Source organism: Cyprinodon tularosa, unplaced genomic scaffold (assembly GCF_016077235.1).
Source record: "Cyprinodon tularosa strain WSP-4 unplaced genomic scaffold, ASM1607723v1 ctg359, whole genome shotgun sequence".
NCBI classification, from domain to species: domain Eukaryota; kingdom Metazoa; phylum Chordata; class Actinopteri; order Cyprinodontiformes; family Cyprinodontidae; genus Cyprinodon; species Cyprinodon tularosa.
In genome coordinates, this window is record NW_024039073.1 from 1,856,368 (window position 1) to 1,873,909 (window position 17,542).

Here is a 17,542-nt window from a genome sequence, read left to right on the forward strand (position 1 = left end):
CAAACAAGGCTGAGAGACTTAAGAGCTTTACCAACACATTTGCTGTGGATTATTACATAGGGTACAATCTTATGATTCATTGTCGACATACAAATCTTTTGAGTCATGACCAAAAAGCCTTTTGTTTGAGAGGTTAATGCATAAATGTGTTCACTCACAGAAAGCTCTTTTATTTTGAATGAAAACTTATTTTAAAGTGAGTGTGTGCAATACAAATAAAGGCCACAGGGACCAGTAGGGCCACGGTGTCAGTGTTACCTGACAAAGTACTGAGCTGTTTCGTTATTCAACAACAGCAGCAACCATATCTTATAGGATCACTGCATGCCTCAGGTTACTAAATTCTTCCTGTAGTTGTTTCAGAAGCCTGTCACAGACCATCAGCTCTTGTTAAACCACCAAGCGGGCTGGATGCTTGTAAGGAGGGCGTGCCTGGATTCGCCCCACAACGAGGAGCTGTTGCGGGAAGGGATCCCACACACACACCCACACACATACACACAATAGCAGAACGGGTTTGTCTGCTAAACCTGGCTTAGGTATAAGGCTCAGTTACACCTGCTGTTACTCCGTTAGTTCAGAGGAGACCGGGGCGGTTGTTCGTTTGCTGTTGACTTAGCGTTGGACGAAGAAACAGGGTGAGATGGCTGCCACCACAGCACAGTCTATGGGGACCCTGCCCAGTGGAATGGGAATATGCACCACATTCCCAGATATTTTTTATCTGCCTGAACTGGTAAGAGGAAAATGATTCCTTCTTTTCTAAGTAGGCTATGTGGCGATTTGCTCCCTTTTGTATTCTGTTTCACAATTTATTGGTTAAGATATTTAAAATCCATTGACAATATTCCAATAAATACAACAGTAATGCTACTTTTTTGTAAGAATTGTTTTTTTTAGGATTTTAGTTTTTTAGTCCAAATGGCAAACAAACGAGACTTTTTTTTTCTTTTCTGATAACTATTTGATTGAACATCAATTAAGATAAGTTTTTTAAGAAGGGTAATGAGACAAATATTTGAATACAATTTGAACAAAAGAATCTAAAATCCCATACTCAAAAATAGAGTATAAAGATGCAGATAGTTGTTTTTAAATGTATATATTTTTTTAAGTGACAATTTGGTGTATAGTATTTTAAATAAAGGCTGAGCCCTTCAATTAAAAGTGTTTTCTTTTTAGAGAAATTAAGCATAATGAATCATTTCTAATGTGGGAGGAGTGCCTACATCATTTTACGTCTCATATTTCAGTCATATTGTGTCTCTGTTACCGATCCAATAATACGGTCAACCCTCTGTCTCACTGAAAAAAAGACAAAAGTAAATAAACAGAAAAATCTTTTATAAGGCCTGGAAAAGTACCTGCTGCAGAAGAGATACTCTCTTCAAATATAAAGATGCTTTGTCAGAATTAAGAAGAAAATGTAAAAAAAAAAAAAAGAAACATCTGAAACTAAAGTAGAGAGTTAATAGGACACTTTGAAGAATTGTCTTTCAATTAATACAATAACTAATTGCAAAAGTAAGTTTAGGAAATTCCATCCATATTAATTAGTGTATAATTCAATTATATAATTCTTTCCTCACGCATTCCTAATAATAATGGAAACCCATTAGGTCCACTCATTCTTATTATTTCAGTGTCACAATGGGTTCCTAACTCATCCTATATGTAAGAAGGAAAGCAGCGTTTTCCTTGTTTTATTAACTGACAGACATTTCGGTTACCTTAATAAGGTTTAAAGAAATGAATAATGTTCTTTTCATTGTTTGGCATAAGGGGTTTAACGCTTAATACAAAAGACTACATACACAACATTAAACATGAATGCAGAAAATTCAATTATAGAACATCTAGTAACTAGCAAAAAAAAAAAAAATTTTACATTTCTCCAAAAGGGGTTATTTGAACAAATAAAGAAGATACAATGAGAGAGACTGGTACAGAATCATGAAGGGTAATGTGCAACAATGCATTACAGCAGCTCTCTGTACTTTTAAATTTCTTTTAGGCTCATTATTCTTCCCTTTGTCTTTTATATTTTAAGTAATTCAATGTACCAACATTTTTTGTGGGTATATGGAGACAGTTGCACTGTATTAACCACCTTACTTATCAAATGTGTATTGAGTTTTTTGAAGCAAAGTATTCTGAAAATGTTTATATAAATGCTTTTAATAATTGATGATTTTGGACAGAATCGTTGGGCCTACTGATAACCTTGGTCCAATATTCTGACCAAAAAGTCAGAACACAACTTCTGGGCTTTAAATATGCAGGTCATGACAATTGTGCTTTTGTTCTAGAAGTAATTGTATATAAGCATTTTAAAATAAACAAAACCAAAAGTGAGAGAATGCATTGCAATCCAACTCATGTCCGTGGAAATCCTTGTAATCTATTTATTTAATTCTTCCACATTTTATAGGAAAATGCATGCAAATGGGTTTGAGCAGCAGAGCCGATTATAAGAGTCACACCCAAAGTGCTCAGTTCTCTGCCAATTAGAAACAGGTTTTGATGAACTGAGATGCCGTGGTGCAACATCTCACTCAATATGACATTCTACAAACGGGCAATTCCATATCCTCAGTTTCTATATTCAACAGTCACACATACAAAGCAGGGTTTTATCAGAGTATATAGAACCTAGGAGTCCAGAAGAGGGAATGGCATGCCTAGAGTCCTGACCTAAACTCAAACACTTGTTAGATCACATTAGCTGGGCTATACATGGACGTGATCAACACACTTTGCCTCTGTTACCTGTTTTAGGAGGTGTGGGGCTTTTACAGTATGGGTGTGAATGGTACTTCAATACAAAAATGAGAGATCTGTTTGTTATCTGAATTAACTATTAAACTGCCTATGTGTTTGTTTTGTCAGACATAGTGCGGGCCAATCCCTTTGAGATAGCTTAGCAAGACTCAATAGCAGACTAATTTCTTACATGACAAAGAAGATTTTCCACAGTGAAAATACACAATATCGTGTCTGCAGTACATTGTCATTTCTGCAGTTCCCTGTACTTAACAATGGCGTCTTTTTCATAGCCCAGTATGAATATACTGTTTCATTGTTTGGCATGATAAGTATTTTTTTATGACAAAACCAAAAAGAAGTTCAGTTGGCTAAAAACCATTAAGGTCAGACGGAGAGACTGTCATTTAAAAAATCTACTTTTTATTGTGAGACATTCATTAGTTTAATTAATTCTTTATGACACGATTGCAGGTGGATTTAAAGCTGCAGAAAACTAAAGCCAGGCATACGCTACGAGTTTTTGCCCCTTTTGGGCCAATTCTACAGTCGTGTGAGAATATTTTTTTGGAGAAAGATTTTGGGTTTTTTGGACATACAGTGTGAGCAGGTAGATCGCATCAGAGCATGGGGCCATACAGTGTAAGAACATATGTCTGTGAACTGAGAACTTTTAAACCCTGCAGTTTCATCATACAGTTTTAGCTGTAGCTGAGTACAAAGACTCAAAATGTTGCACAGTGTCTGCCCAGCTTAATTTGATATTTTTGAGCAAAAGGGGGAAATACAAGGCAATTTTATTCTTAGAGGAAACTTAAATGAATGTTAAAACAATTGATATTTAATAACAAATAATATCAATATTTACACTTTAACAAGGTTAAAGAAAAAAAACGTTTAAAAAAGTCTTTTTTGTATATAATTTGAGAAATTACAAGTTTACCATTTTTATAATGTTAAGATTATGGTAAAAATGCAACATTTCTAAAGAAAAAATGCAAAAAGGCTGGTACAGAAAAAAAATGTCATAGATTTTTTTATTTCAGGAATAAAACATAAAAGATGTGTTACAGTAAATTTACCCAAAATAATTTGCTTGATTGATTCTTATTGAAATAAATGGATTCCTTTGGTTTAACTCCTTGGATAAACTGGAACATGGTTTTACGAACTATTCACGCCCTTTCTTTCTAAACAGTCTTTGCTGTGACCACTGAGTTGTAGCATAGGTTCTATGAAAATTCCAGTGAGTTTAGTCAACAGTATCATATGGTGACTTAGCAATTAAAACCTCCCACATTCAAAGAAAGGCAACTGTTTGTTTAGTCAACACTCAGAGAGGGATTGTCTCTGAGGTGGATGACTTGCTATTTGCAAACTATGTCTCAACAATTTTCACCCAGTATGTAAAGCTTCTATAGACTTTTTAAATATTTTCTGTTTCACCTCTATGAAGTAGGTTAATTCTTGTAATGGACCAATTAATTTTGGCTTCTAGTATAAATTTAATATTCAGTTTTCAAGGAGGAATTGTTATAAAAGCAAATTACAGAATAAGATTATGAAGACAATAATCTATGGGATGAGTTAACTTAATTTTAATGAATGATCTACAATTCTAACAAAGTCAACATGACTCATGCACTGCACAAGCATAAACATAAACCCTCCCATGTGGGGTATTTGGTTAAAATTCTCTTTATAGGTTGCAACGAGACTATATTTGGAAAAACCTTTAACTGCAATTTATTAAAAAAAATTTAAAGTTCATTTCACAAATTTACAGCTGGAATGAGGCTACACCGATATTCTAACAAAATAAATGCATCTCCAACTTCAAAAAAATTGCTTTAATTGGTTACAAGTAGTTGAATTAAGTTTGCCAAACTTAAAACATTTAAGTTTTCAACTTATAAACTTGATAAATTCCTCTGGATCGACTTGATTGAATTACTTGTTACCAATTAAAGCAATAAATTTAAGTTGGATCTGCATTATATCATTGGGTTGATATAATGAGTCCAAGTTTAAAGCATCTATCTGATTAAATGCTGTGAGATTGAAAGATTTGAAGATTGACCTTGACCTCTATTAATAAACCCACTGTGTTTAATCTATTAATTCTACTGGCCACAAAGAAAAGCTTAGCATGATTCTACTTTTACAATGATTGACTGCTGTTATCATAGTCCTGGGTTTGAAAACATCACCTTGTATTCAGAAGACAAGTAAATGTTCCTTCTTCCTGAGTAAATTTGATGCTATTTTCTCTTTGCATTTGACAAATACGCTGGTGTTCAAGCAGCTTCCTTGAACCTTGGTGTTTCTTTGTTGTTCCTCGACCAATTTCCTTCTTTTACAGACAGAACAGATTCAGATGAGACAAAATGTGAAACGGGTTGGTGTTTCAAAACCACATCTTTCTCTAATGTAAAAAATGCATTTGGAATTGATTAAAGGTATAGTGGAGGATGTTCTTTTTCTGGGTGGATCACCAAAATAAGTGGTGCTCCTAATTGTCATTTTGGTAATATGTTTACCGTACATAAGTCCGTCCTACGTGCTCAGCCCCATTTTCACTTACCGGTGGTGAGTCTGACAAAGTATAAGAATTGCACATCTTCTTTCGGAAAGTAAGCTTTTATGAGCGATGCAAACAGCAACTTTTAAACAGAGCGTACACGAGGAGAAATGGGCTCACGTGTTTAACAGGCCTCTCGTGAGCGGGTAAAGGGTTGTGCATGTGCATTTTTTTTTATAAATAAAAAAAAAAACCTCCACTATACCTTTAAGCAGGCCTTCACTAACACTCTGTCATCATTGCAACTTTAACATCTTAATTCTCAGGTCTATGATTTAAGTCCAAGTTTGTGCAAATCAACACATTAAAACAAACTCAGGTCCCGATTGTATTCAAGATCAGGAGAGAAATCTGTTGAGGACTATAGGGAAATATGTTTTCTTTAAACCAGAATCTAGAAAATTTGAACTAAGATTATTTTTAACTAAACATTTGGGTGGTTAATGTTTAACATTTAGCATTAATATATAGTCGCTGTGGACCCAAGAAAACTTTTCACCTTTTTTTTCTATTTTTCTTTGACTGAAGATGGTTGACTTATGACTAATCTAGTATTGAAACAATGGTTCAAATTCATCTTTTTAATTATTCATTTAATTATTGCATAGAAATCAGAAAAAAATATACTGAATGTCAGTTTATTCTTAAAGGAAAACAATGGTAGATTATCAGGGTCACTCTAACAATGTTAAGACTTTCTCCTAACACGCTCTGTCCAGATCTTTGGAGGCTTGGTTTGGATTCTGGTGGCATCCACCCATGTGACCCCACCAAACCCTTTGGGATGGGTGATGTTCGTCTCCATCTTCTGCTTCGTCATGACCTTCCTGTGGATGATCTTGTTTGCTGCTGGCTGTCACAAGAGCAGTTCTGGCTGGGCTGCTGCTGTAAGAACAATGTGAATTTAAAAAGATAAATAAATAAGATGGTAGGAAGAAAAACGTATGGTAATATGTGTGTATTTCCTTTTTTGTACATGCAGGACTTTGTCTACCATGGACTGGCAGTAATCTTCTACCTCAGTGCAGGAGTTACTTTGGCTTTCATTACTATGCTTAGTAAAGGTGGTGATCTACGGCTCTACCGGATTTATATCTCAGCAGTGGTGAGATTTAGATTTTTTCTTAATTTGAAAGGGTTCACATCATCTCCCCAATTTCCCTGAATTGTTGTGTAAAGAATTTTCTGACTATAAACTTATTTATTCCCTTATAACACTATTTTATTTCTGATCCTGTTTGAATTATGCAAAAAAAAAAAAAACATGGAGGCATTTTAAAAGACTTTTCCTCATGTAGACCAATAAGACCAATAGATAAAGCTGAATTAAACTTGTATTTTAGACTATGAGCCTTTAGCATTTCAATTTAAGCTATGCAAGACAGGGAATATATATCTTTATAATGAATATTTTTCTGAGCTGACTAATATTTGATTATCAATTCAAATTGAAAAAACACAGACATTATTTATCTTTATGCTTTTTTCTCATCATTCAGGCCTTTCCTTCTTTTTTAATCAATTTTAACAATGTTTAATGATAAATTCCCTGCCAGTATCTATTTACACCATTTAAAGTAGTAGATGGACAAGCTTCTACTGGCTTTATGGCAGTGAAGCTCATCAGAGTTAGTTATTTCTTTAACTGATCTGTTGCCTGTTTCACTTGTTTTTCACACATGTTTTTCATGGTTATAAAAGTTTCACTGATAATATACCCACTTGCATTTTTTGAGTCACCTTATTAGGGATTCATAATACAAATGACTGTATTACATCTTGAAATAGTAAAAGGATATTAATACAAAAACATTTGATGGCATTCTAATTGAATGATTAGAAGTAGATAAGAAGTGAGAAAAATATTCAAACGTCTGTGTGTCGATGTTCTCGTAAAAAATATGCATCAGAATACTATTCTTTTGTCGGAATTCTTTTTTTTTTAATATATGAAACAAAATATCAGACAGACATTAGAAACAAATGCATTTTTTGTTTATTATTTCTCTTACTAAGGTAAATAACTATCTAAAACAACCAAGCCCAATATAAAAGTATGTGAAACTTTTTCAACATGGAAAATATGAGATACTGCTTAAACTTCTTAGAGTGGCCATGAAACCAAGATCATATCACTGACTCATCCAGGAAGCTAGAAAGAGCAAGTCAACTTACCAATAAAGTCAGTGAATATTAATGTTTATCATTCAGCAAAAATGACCTCCATTGCTCAAAGGTCTGCTGACCCAAAATATCAGATCTTCTAAAATGAAACAACTTAATTTAAAAACGTTTAGGAAGACATTTATGAGGACGTCTTGGAATGAATGTGTTCCTAATTTAATAATAAATCAATACTGCATTTAATAAAATGAACACAATACTGACATGTAAACATGGCAGTACTGGGCCTGCTTTACTTTTTGAAGAACTGGTTGACCCACATTTGATGGGACAGTTGATTTTGCTCCTTTTCTGAGAAATCATAGAGAAAAATGGATGTGCTGCTTCTCCATGTTTAGTTCTGGTTCTAGGTATGCAGAACAGGCTAACAATCCTTAATGCAGCTATCTGGGTTTTTATTTGCCTCTCTTTCTCAAAACTCTGCATGCAGAGCATAATTCAGTTGGTTTATGTAAATCAGTGCATCTTAAACATGTTTTGTGATTGCATGGATGATATTGTCATATGTTATGTGTTAAAGATTACATTTCTGCTTTTTTTTCTATACTAACATTTAAGTAATTTTAAGTAAAATTATTCCACCTAACCCAGACAGTTGTTAATGATAAAATGTTTAGGATTCATGCTTTCTTTCCTTTTGAAGGTGTTTGCCTTTGCTGCCACATTCCTCTACTTTATCCACGCCATTCTCTCTGCCATCCGATGGAAACACTTTTGAGGAGAAAAGGCCAAACCTGCAAGAAGAACAGAGCAGCATCATTATTGGCATCTTTGTACAACTTTAGATTTCCACAGAAACCTAGTGATTCCTACTATATAGTCATTTCTCATTTAAAATGCTGTTAGCAACTATTTCATCAGCTCCCATTCAGCTTTTGATCCCAAATCTATTGTTACATAGGATTTTGGGTTGAGGCTTTCTGCACCAAACAGACTTTTAATGTAGACATGTATTGTTGTATGTGGCCAGAAAAATAATGTGTATAGTTTAAGAAAACTTGAATAACAGGTCAGTTTGGAAGAGAAAAATATTATTTTATCTTGGAAAATCAAATTAGAATATAGGTGTCTTGATCATTAAGTATATGATTTTTTTTCTACATGTCAAGGAATTTATGCTGTTTTTACTGGTTTCTAAGGTAATTATAGTTGATTGAAATGAAAAACACTATCTTAATTGTCTCTTTTATATTAGCTGCTAAGTGAAATTATTGGTATTTTTAGATAGGATTTGAATTACAAATGAGTTACTGGGTTAAGAGTTACAAGTTAAAGTTTAACTAAATGAAAATGAAAGATATATTTCATTGAGTTTATAAATAACATAAAACCCATAACAACTAGAGCCAGGTTATATTCTACACAAGTCTTTATTTACATCCAATTACATACGGTAGAATCTAATTTGGTCCAAATGTAAGTCAAATCAGTCCAGTTTATGTCAGTGCATTCTAATCTTATGTGCCTTAAGCTGACATAATTTATTTAAGTGTCACATTTAGATATAAAATAATATGCAATAAACCAGAAAATTACAGGGTCAGGTATCTAAAACATAATAGAAATAAACCAAAATGAGCACCGATTTTGATAATAAAAAATAAATATTTATATTTTATTAGAAATACTATGCTGAATTAATTTATAAGGCTTTCAATTAACAATGATTTTTCTATGGTATTAGAGGATTCAAAATAATCTGCTGTTAAACTTATTGCATCTTTCCAATTGTATTTCAACAATTTAATGAATAAACTCCAAGTGTTTAGAAATGAAAGCCTCCTTCAAGTCAGTTTCAAGTCAGTAGCCTCAAAGGCCCCCTTCAAAAACATTAAAATAACTTTCTGTCAATATGAATATGTTGGTAAAAATAAAAGATGATTCATTAGGAACACATTCCAACTAGAGAAGTCCAAGAAATCGATGTTGCTTTTAAAAGTTGGTATCTTATTAATAAACATAAAAATAATAAACATGTTGCCTTATGAATTTAATTTAAAACAGAAGATACGTAATTGTTCTTAGGAAGCATTTCTAGTTGTAGGTAGCACTGAATCAATTTGCAAACAAGCTGAATAGAGCCTCAAATGTTGTCAACTCAGAGGTGACATCAATTTAAGATCTAATTTCTCAGATAAATCTAATACAACATAGTTGTTTGTTTTTTAATATGCTCTTCACAATAAAAAACAAATAGGATATTTTATAACTATCTAAACAGGCATAAGTCAGAGTATATTTTGTTATAATTAATCATTGTAAATTGATGTTAATATAGAAAGGATTTACTATTATCTAATTAAAATAAAATACAATTAAAATTTTTTAATTTAAATTAAATAAAATTTCTTAAGGCCTAAATGCACAGTTGCTTTAGAAGCTATTTGTTTCCATGTTTATATTCCCAAAGTCCCCTTGGCTTTTCAGATGGTCATGTGAATGTGTTTATATCACATTCGGGCAACGGTCGAGGTACAAATCAAAAAATAAATTAGCGATACAAATTTTTACTATAGAGTTTAAATTTTAAGCAATACAGATTTGATATTGTTGGATTTGAAGATTTTGTTTATTTCCCTTTATCCAATGTTTAGGCTGTAGACAGCTACAAGGAGAACGTTGCAAATTTGACATTGCAAAGTTCTGTGCACAGACATGCATTTTTAAAACAAAATGATGATATAAAGTAGGCTAGTCTGGCTTCTGACTTTTATGTGTTGTTTAATACATAGTGAGCAGAAACATGTCCTGATTACACTGAGCCTAAGGAGGTTTATATTATAATTTCATAGAATTCTGAATAGCAGCTAAATCCTTGCTACTTTTGCAATGTTTTAAACTCAAACCATGTACATATTTTCTTTTATTGGCTGTTTTGATTCTCAAGCATGAATAAAAACTGTTTATCATAAATACTTGTGCACATTTTGTAATATTGTCCAGAAGAAGTATCTTTAAAGAACATTTATCGATTGTTTTTCTATCAGTATCTAAAGAGAGATACGTATAGACGACTGTATCATTAACCATAAGACACATTAACGTTTTCTTCACATCAATAAAAAGGCTAGGTTAAACCCTCACTTAAGGTCTGGGTCAGCTACACACCATTTCGGTTGTGCTTTACTTTGTTCCATGTTTTCCAGTTCTATTTAAAATATCTAGACTATGTGGACTGAGAATACAGGATATGGGTATTTTAAAATTTTTTATAACTTTATTGCAGTAGTAGCCATACCCTTCAGTCTATATGTTGCATTTGTGTACTGCCCCCTTTACCCTAAAACATCTACACAAATTCTAAACCAATCAAGAACTCCCTGTTCACCCAAACTCATGATAAAGAGGTTAATCAAAGAAACAGGAAATAGATCTAAACAGAGACTGTTAGTTTAGCCGTACTAATTTAAAAAACAAGTGGAAGAAGACCTTTTGGTCAGAAAATATAATAATGTAGGTAAAAACAAGTCTGTCTTGTAACATTCGGTTTATTCCCTATAAAAGACTACATTTTTTTCTGCAAATATATTTCGTATTACTTGTATCAAATAAGATATACCTTTTGTGTTTGACAAACTTGCATATTAACATTACTCTATCATCAGTGGTGCAATCGGTAAGCGCACGGTACTTATAAGGCAGTACAACTGAGCAATGCCGAGGTTGTGAGTTCAAGCCTCACCTGGAGCACTCCTTTACTTCTGGCAGGAATCACTATGCCATATGTTTGGGAACCTCTTAGTTCAGAGTAGGGATGGGAATCGAAAACCGGTTCCTGTTAAGAACCGGTTCTGTATTTTCCGATTCCATGGCATCGTTTGGCAGAACGATTCTTTTTTCGATTCCCGCAGCACCAGAGCCTAGAGCGCCGGCTCTGGGGAGCACGACTTACGTCACGTTTTTTACGTAAGTTACGTAAGTTACGCAAGTTACGCAAGTTACGCAAGTTGGAAGAACTATTCGAGGAGGAAGACAACGAGCTGCGGTCACTTTGTGAATCAAAGCCCCGTCTTTCCTTAGCCCAGAGGGTAGATCAGGAAATCCAGCTCTATAAAAGCTTGCCCTCCATCCCCTGCAGGGATAGCGCCACACTGTGGTGGTGGAACAAGCAAGATGTGCTGCCCTTGCTATCTGACTGGCTGAAAACTACCTCTGTGTGCAGGCTTCCTCCACCCCATCTGAGAGGGTGTTCTCCACGGCTGGAGACACCATAAGCCCTGAAAGATCCTGTATCCTTCCAGAAAAAGCAGATATGCTCATCTTTCTGCAAAATAACTGTTAATTTTCCCTACTACTGTTTTATAATTAGTATTTTTTGTTATTTAAAATAGGTTATTATCCCATCATTTGTTATTAGACATTGTTGGTTATTAAGTTTGTTCTTGTATATTTATTTTTCATTTAAACACAGATGTTACTCCAGTTTCAAATTTCCTGTGGACATCTTGATCTTGTTGAGTTTGTAAGATTGTGCAATAGTTAAGTAAACAAAGTTGATTCTGATAATCAAACTGTTTGTTCTCCTTTTCCCCCCAAATTGGAATCGAAAAAAGAATCGATAAAGAATCGAATCGTTTCATAGAATCGAAAAGGGAATCGGAATCGTGAAAATCTTTTCAATTCCCAACCCTAGTTCAGAGCCTACATGGCAAAAACAAAATAAGTCTGCATATTACGATATCGATGGACTCCCATTAACTTTGATTTCAAACTTTCCCAAGGCATTGTTTCCATAAGAATCTACAGTCTCACACCCAGTGTGGTTTTAATTTTTCACCAAGATCTTGCAGTGATTATGGTAGTGTCTAATGACTGTGCTAGCCATTTTCTTGCAAATACCAACGTTTCTCTATTTGGTTAAGGATTGGACACTGTGCTGGCCAATCCATGTATCTTAATAATATCTAATGCTTCTTGAACCACTCATTGACATTTCCAATCCAAAAGTTCCTGGCATTGTCATCTTGGAATATGCTTGTGGCAAAAGGGAGGAAAAACATCCAGTGATGAAATGACTTTGTCATTTAGTATATCCAGCTCATGAGATGATCTTATCTTTGAGCACATACTGTTGCTAAACCTACACCTGATCAACTGCAGCAGCCCCAGATCATAGCAATACCCCCACAGGCTGTTAAAGTAGGCACTAGGCAGTGGTGTCAGAAGTACACACATTTGTTACTTAAGTAGAAGTATAGATACTGCACTTTAAAAACACTCTGGTAAAAGTTGAAGTAATAACTTGACCTCTTTACTCAAGTGAAAGTGAAAAAGTATGTGCTCCAAAAACTACTTAAAGTATAAAAGTATAAAGTAACCTTTAAAAAAAACAACCAAATGCCACTATATGAATTGAAAGCTCAATTTTTTGACTATTTCCAAAAATTATTTGAGGTAGGACCAAGGATGAGGTAAGTCTTGGTTTTCTCCGTCTCCATCTTCCGAAACTGTCATGGTCTTGGTTCTGTTGTGCTTTACTTTGTTCCGTGTTTTCCAGTTCTATTTAAAATTGCTAAACTATGTGGACTGAAAATACAGGATATGGGTATTTTAAAATTTTTAATAACTTTATTGCAGTAGTAGTCATACCCTTCGGTCTATATGTTGCATTTGTGTACCGCCCCCTTTACCCTAAAACATCTACACAAATTCTAAACCAATCAAGAACTCCCTGTTCACCCAAACTCATGATAAAGAGGTTAATCAAAGAAACAGGAAATAGATCTAAACAGAGACTGTTAGTTTAGCCGTACTAATTTAAAAAACAAGTGGAAGAAGACCTTTTGGTCAGAAAATATAATAGTGTAGGTAAAAACAAGTCTGTCTTGTAACATTCGGTTTATTCCTTATAAAAGACTACATTTTTTTCTGCAAATATATTTCGTATTGCTTGTATCAAATAAGATATACCTTTTGTGTTTGACAAATTTGCATACTAACATTACTCTATCATCAGCTCCAGTGGTGCAATCGGTCAGCGCACGGTACTTATAAGGCAGTACAACTGAGCAATGCCGAGGTTGTGAGTTCAAGCCTCACCTGGAGCACTCCTTTACTTCTGGCAGGAATCACTATGCCATATGTTTGGGAACCTCTTAGTTCAGAGCCTACATGGCAAAAACAAAATAAGTCTGCATATTACGATATCGATGGACTCCCATTAACTTTGATTTCAAACTTTCCCAAGGCATTGTTTCCATAAGAATCTACAGTCTCACACCCAGTGTGGTTTTAATTTTTCACCAAGATCTTGCAGTGATTATGGTAGTGTCTAATGACTGTGCTAGCCATTTTCTTGCAAATACCAACGTTTCTCTATTTGGTTAAGGATTGGACACTGTGCTGGCCAATCCATGTATCTTAATAATATCTAATGCTTCTTGAACCACTCATTGACATTTCCAATCCAAAAGTTCCTGGCATTGTCATCTTGGAATATGCTTGTGGCAAAAGGGAGGAAAAACATCCAGTGATGAAATGACTTTGTCATTTAGTATATCCAGCTCATGAGATGATCTTATCTTTGAGCACATACTGTTGCTAAACCTACACCTGATCAACTGCAGCAGCCCCAGATCATAGCAATACCCCCACAGGCTGTTAAAGTAGGCACTAGGCAGTGGTGTCAGAAGTACACACATTTGTTACTTAAGTAGAAGTATAGATACTGCACTTTAAAAACACTCTGGTAAAAGTTGAAGTAATAACTTGACCTCTTTACTCAAGTGAAAGTGAAAAAGTATGTGCTCCAAAAACTACTTAAAGTATAAAAGTATAAAGTAACCTTTAAAAAAAACAACCAAATGCCACTATATGAATTGAAAGCTCAATTTTTTGACTATTTCCAAAAATTATTTGAGGTAGGACCAAGGATGAGGTAAGTCTTGGTTTTCTCCGTCTCCATCTTCCGAAACTGTCATGGTCTTGGTTCTGTTGTGCTTTACTTTGTTCCGTGTTTTCCAGTTCTATTTAAAATTGCTAAACTATGTGGACTGAAAATACAGGATATGGGTATTTTAAAATTTTTAATAACTTTATTGCAGTAGTAGTCATACCCTTCGGTCTATATGTTGCATTTGTGTACCGCCCCCTTTACCCTAAAACATCTACACAAATTCTAAACCAATCAAGAACTCCCTGTTCACCCAAACTCATGATAAAGAGGTTAATCAAAGAAACAGGAAATAGATCTAAACAGAGACTGTTAGTTTAGCCGTACTAATTTAAAAAACAAGTGGAAGAAGACCTTTTGGTCAGAAAATATAATAGTGTAGGTAAAAACAAGTCTGTCTTGTAACATTCGGTTTATTCCCTATAAAAGACTACATTTTTTTCTGCAAATATATTTCGTATTGCTTGTATCAAATAAGATATACCTTTTGTGTTTGACAAATTTGCATACTAACATTACTCTATCATCAGCTCCAGTGGCGCAATCGGTCAGCGCACGGTACTTATAAGGCAGTACAACTGAGCAATGCCGAGGTTGTGAGTTCAAGCCTCACCTGGAGCACTCCTTTACTTCTGGCAGGAATCACTATGCCATATGTTTGGGAACCTCTTAGTTCAGAGCCTACATGGCAAAAACAAAATAAGTCTGCATATTACGATATCGATGGACTCCCATTAACTTTGATTTCAAACTTTCCCAAGGCATTGTTTCCATAAGAATCTACAGTCTCACACCCAGTGTGGTTTTAATTTTTCACCAAGATCTTGCAGTGATTATGGTAGTGTCTAATGACTGTGCTAGCCATTTTCTTGCAAATACCAACGTTTCTCTATTTGGTTAAGGATTGGACACTGTGCTGGCCAATCCATGTATCTTAATAATATCTAATGCTTCTTGAACCACTCATTGACATTTCCAATCCAAAAGTTCCTGGCATTGTCATCTTGGAATATGCTTGTGGCAAAAGGGAGGAAAAACATCCAGTGATGAAATGACTTTGTCATTTAGTATATCCAGCTCATGAGATGATCTTATCTTTGAGCACATACTGTTGCTAAACCTACACCTGATCAACTGCAGCAGCCCCAGATCATAGCAATACCCCCACAGGCTGTTAAAGTAGGCACTAGGCAGTGGTGTCAGAAGTACACACATTTGTTACTTAAGTAGAAGTATAGATACTGCACTTTAAAAACACTCTGGTAAAAGTTGAAGTAATAACTTGACCTCTTTACTCAAGTGAAAGTGAAAAAGTATGTGCTCCAAAAACTACTTAAAGTATAAAAGTATAAAGTAACCTTTAAAAAAAACAACCAAATGCCACTATATGAATTGAAAGCTCAATTTTTTGACTATTTCCAAAAATTATTTGAGGTAGGACCAAGGATGAGGTAAGTCTTGGTTTTCTCCGTCTCCATCTTCCGAAACTGTCATGGTCTTGGTTCTGTTGTGCTTTACTTTGTTCCGTGTTTTCCAGTTCTATTTAAAATTGCTAAACTATGTGGACTGAAAATACAGGATATGGGTATTTTAAAATTTTTAATAACTTTATTGCAGTAGTAGTCATACCCTTCGGTCTATATGTTGCATTTGTGTACCGCCCCCTTTACCCTAAAACATCTACACAAATTCTAAACCAATCAAGAACTCCCTGTTCACCCAAACTCATGATAAAGAGGTTAATCAAAGAAACAGGAAATAGATCTAAACAGAGACTGTTAGTTTAGCCGTACTAATTTAAAAAACAAGTGGAAGAAGACCTTTTGGTCAGAAAATATAATAGTGTAGGTAAAAACAAGTCTGTCTTGTAACATTCGGTTTATTCCCTATAAAAGACTACATTTTTTTCTGCAAATATATTTCGTATTGCTTGTATCAAATAAGATATACCTTTTGTGTTTGACAAATTTGCATACTAACATTACTCTATCATCAGCTCCAGTGGCGCAATCGGTCAGCGCACGGTACTTATAAGGCAGTACAACTGAGCAATGCCGAGGTTGTGAGTTCAAGCCTCACCTGGAGCACTCCTTTACTTCTGGCAGGAATCACTATGCCATATGTTTGGGAACCTCTTAGTTCAGAGCCTACATGGCAAAAACAAAATAAGTCTGCATATTACGATATCGATGGACTCCCATTAACTTTGATTTCAAACTTTCCCTAGGCATTGTTTCCATAAGAATCTACAGTCTCACACCCAGTGTGGTTTTAATTTTTCACCAAGATCTTGCAGTGATTATGGTAGTGTCTGATGACTGTGCTAGCCATTTTCTTGCAAATACCAACGTTTCTCTATTTGGTTAAGGATTGGACACTGTTAGGTTTATTATTTTATACATCATGTGCATTTTTACTTTGTTAGCCAGATAGTGAGAGTAGATGGCCTTCCTTCACATATCGGATGTCACTTTGTGTAGGGAGGTCATCTAAATAGGACAGCCTTCTTGTCTTTTAAAGATACACACGATATGGGCAAATCTTGAGGCCAGCCAGATAGAGGAGATGTATCTGTAATCTTGGGCATAGAGGCAAGATGCATACAGGTCAGGGCATGGATGGCGTGTCAGTTTCGGATACGGACAACTAAACATCCACATGATCCAACACATAGACTCATGAGCTATAAGAAGGAGAAGATAACCTTGTTCGGGGCTCAATCTTTGCCGGACGCTCGCGGACGTGTTTTTTGAGCCCACAGCTGTGCAAGCTCCAAGCATTTTCTCTGTCCTGTAACGACCAGATCTGGAATAAACTCTGTTACTTTTTTACTCCTGTTTTAATATTCCTTTTTTATATGGTTTTACAGTTTGAGTTAAGAGTAGTAAGTAACTTGCTCCCAGGAAAAGAACCGGTGGGGAAGCCCCAAGGCGCAACCGCCTTTTTAGGGGACATTACTTCCTCATTTAACAACACTGTGCTGGCCAATCCATGTATTATAATGATATCTAATGCTTCTTGAACCACTCATTGACATTTCCAGCCCAAAAACTCCTGGCATTGTCATCTTGGAATATGCTTGTGTCAGAAGAGAGGAAAAACACCCAGTGATAAAATGACTT

General features: G+C 34.9%; 1 protein-coding gene and 3 non-coding genes across 4 annotated transcripts; all 4 read left to right on the forward strand.

The window, feature by feature from the left end:
- The first annotated feature begins 384 nt into the window (after positions 1–384).
- LOC119790219 (myelin and lymphocyte protein-like) lies at positions 385–9,852 on the forward strand. Its single transcript, XM_038295663.1, has 4 exons — positions 385–736; positions 6,064–6,231; positions 6,327–6,449; positions 8,172–9,852. Exons 1-4 carry the CDS (start codon positions 644–646, stop codon positions 8,244–8,246), a joined length of 459 nt encoding a protein of 152 aa, XP_038151591.1. The 5' UTR covers positions 385–643; the 3' UTR covers positions 8,247–9,852.
- Positions 9,853–13,483: 3,631 nt separating this feature from the next.
- Positions 13,484–13,575, forward strand: trnai-uau. The gene is given in 2 exon segments: positions 13,484–13,521; positions 13,540–13,575. It is a non-coding gene; the product is annotated as a tRNA-Ile (tRNA).
- Positions 13,576–14,949: 1,374 nt separating this feature from the next.
- trnai-uau lies at positions 14,950–15,041 on the forward strand. The gene is given in 2 exon segments: positions 14,950–14,987; positions 15,006–15,041. It is a non-coding gene; the product is annotated as a tRNA-Ile (tRNA).
- A 1,374-nt stretch (positions 15,042–16,415) lies between these two features.
- On the forward strand, positions 16,416–16,507 carry trnai-uau. The gene is given in 2 exon segments: positions 16,416–16,453; positions 16,472–16,507. It is a non-coding gene; the product is annotated as a tRNA-Ile (tRNA).
- Positions 16,508–17,542: the final 1,035 nt, after the last annotated feature.

Excerpts from the sequence above, each read along its gene's own strand:
- LOC119790219 (XM_038295663.1), top strand. The coding sequence starts at position 644 with ATGGCTGCCACCACAGCACAGTCTATGGGGACCCTGCCCAGTGGAATG. Across the intron at positions 6,232-6,326 it reads GTTCTGGCTGGGCTGCTGCT|GACTTTGTCTACCATGGACT; the intron begins GTAAGAACAATG and ends TTGTACATGCAG. Across the intron at positions 6,450-8,171 it reads GGATTTATATCTCAGCAGTG|GTGTTTGCCTTTGCTGCCAC; the intron begins GTGAGATTTAGA and ends TTCCTTTTGAAG.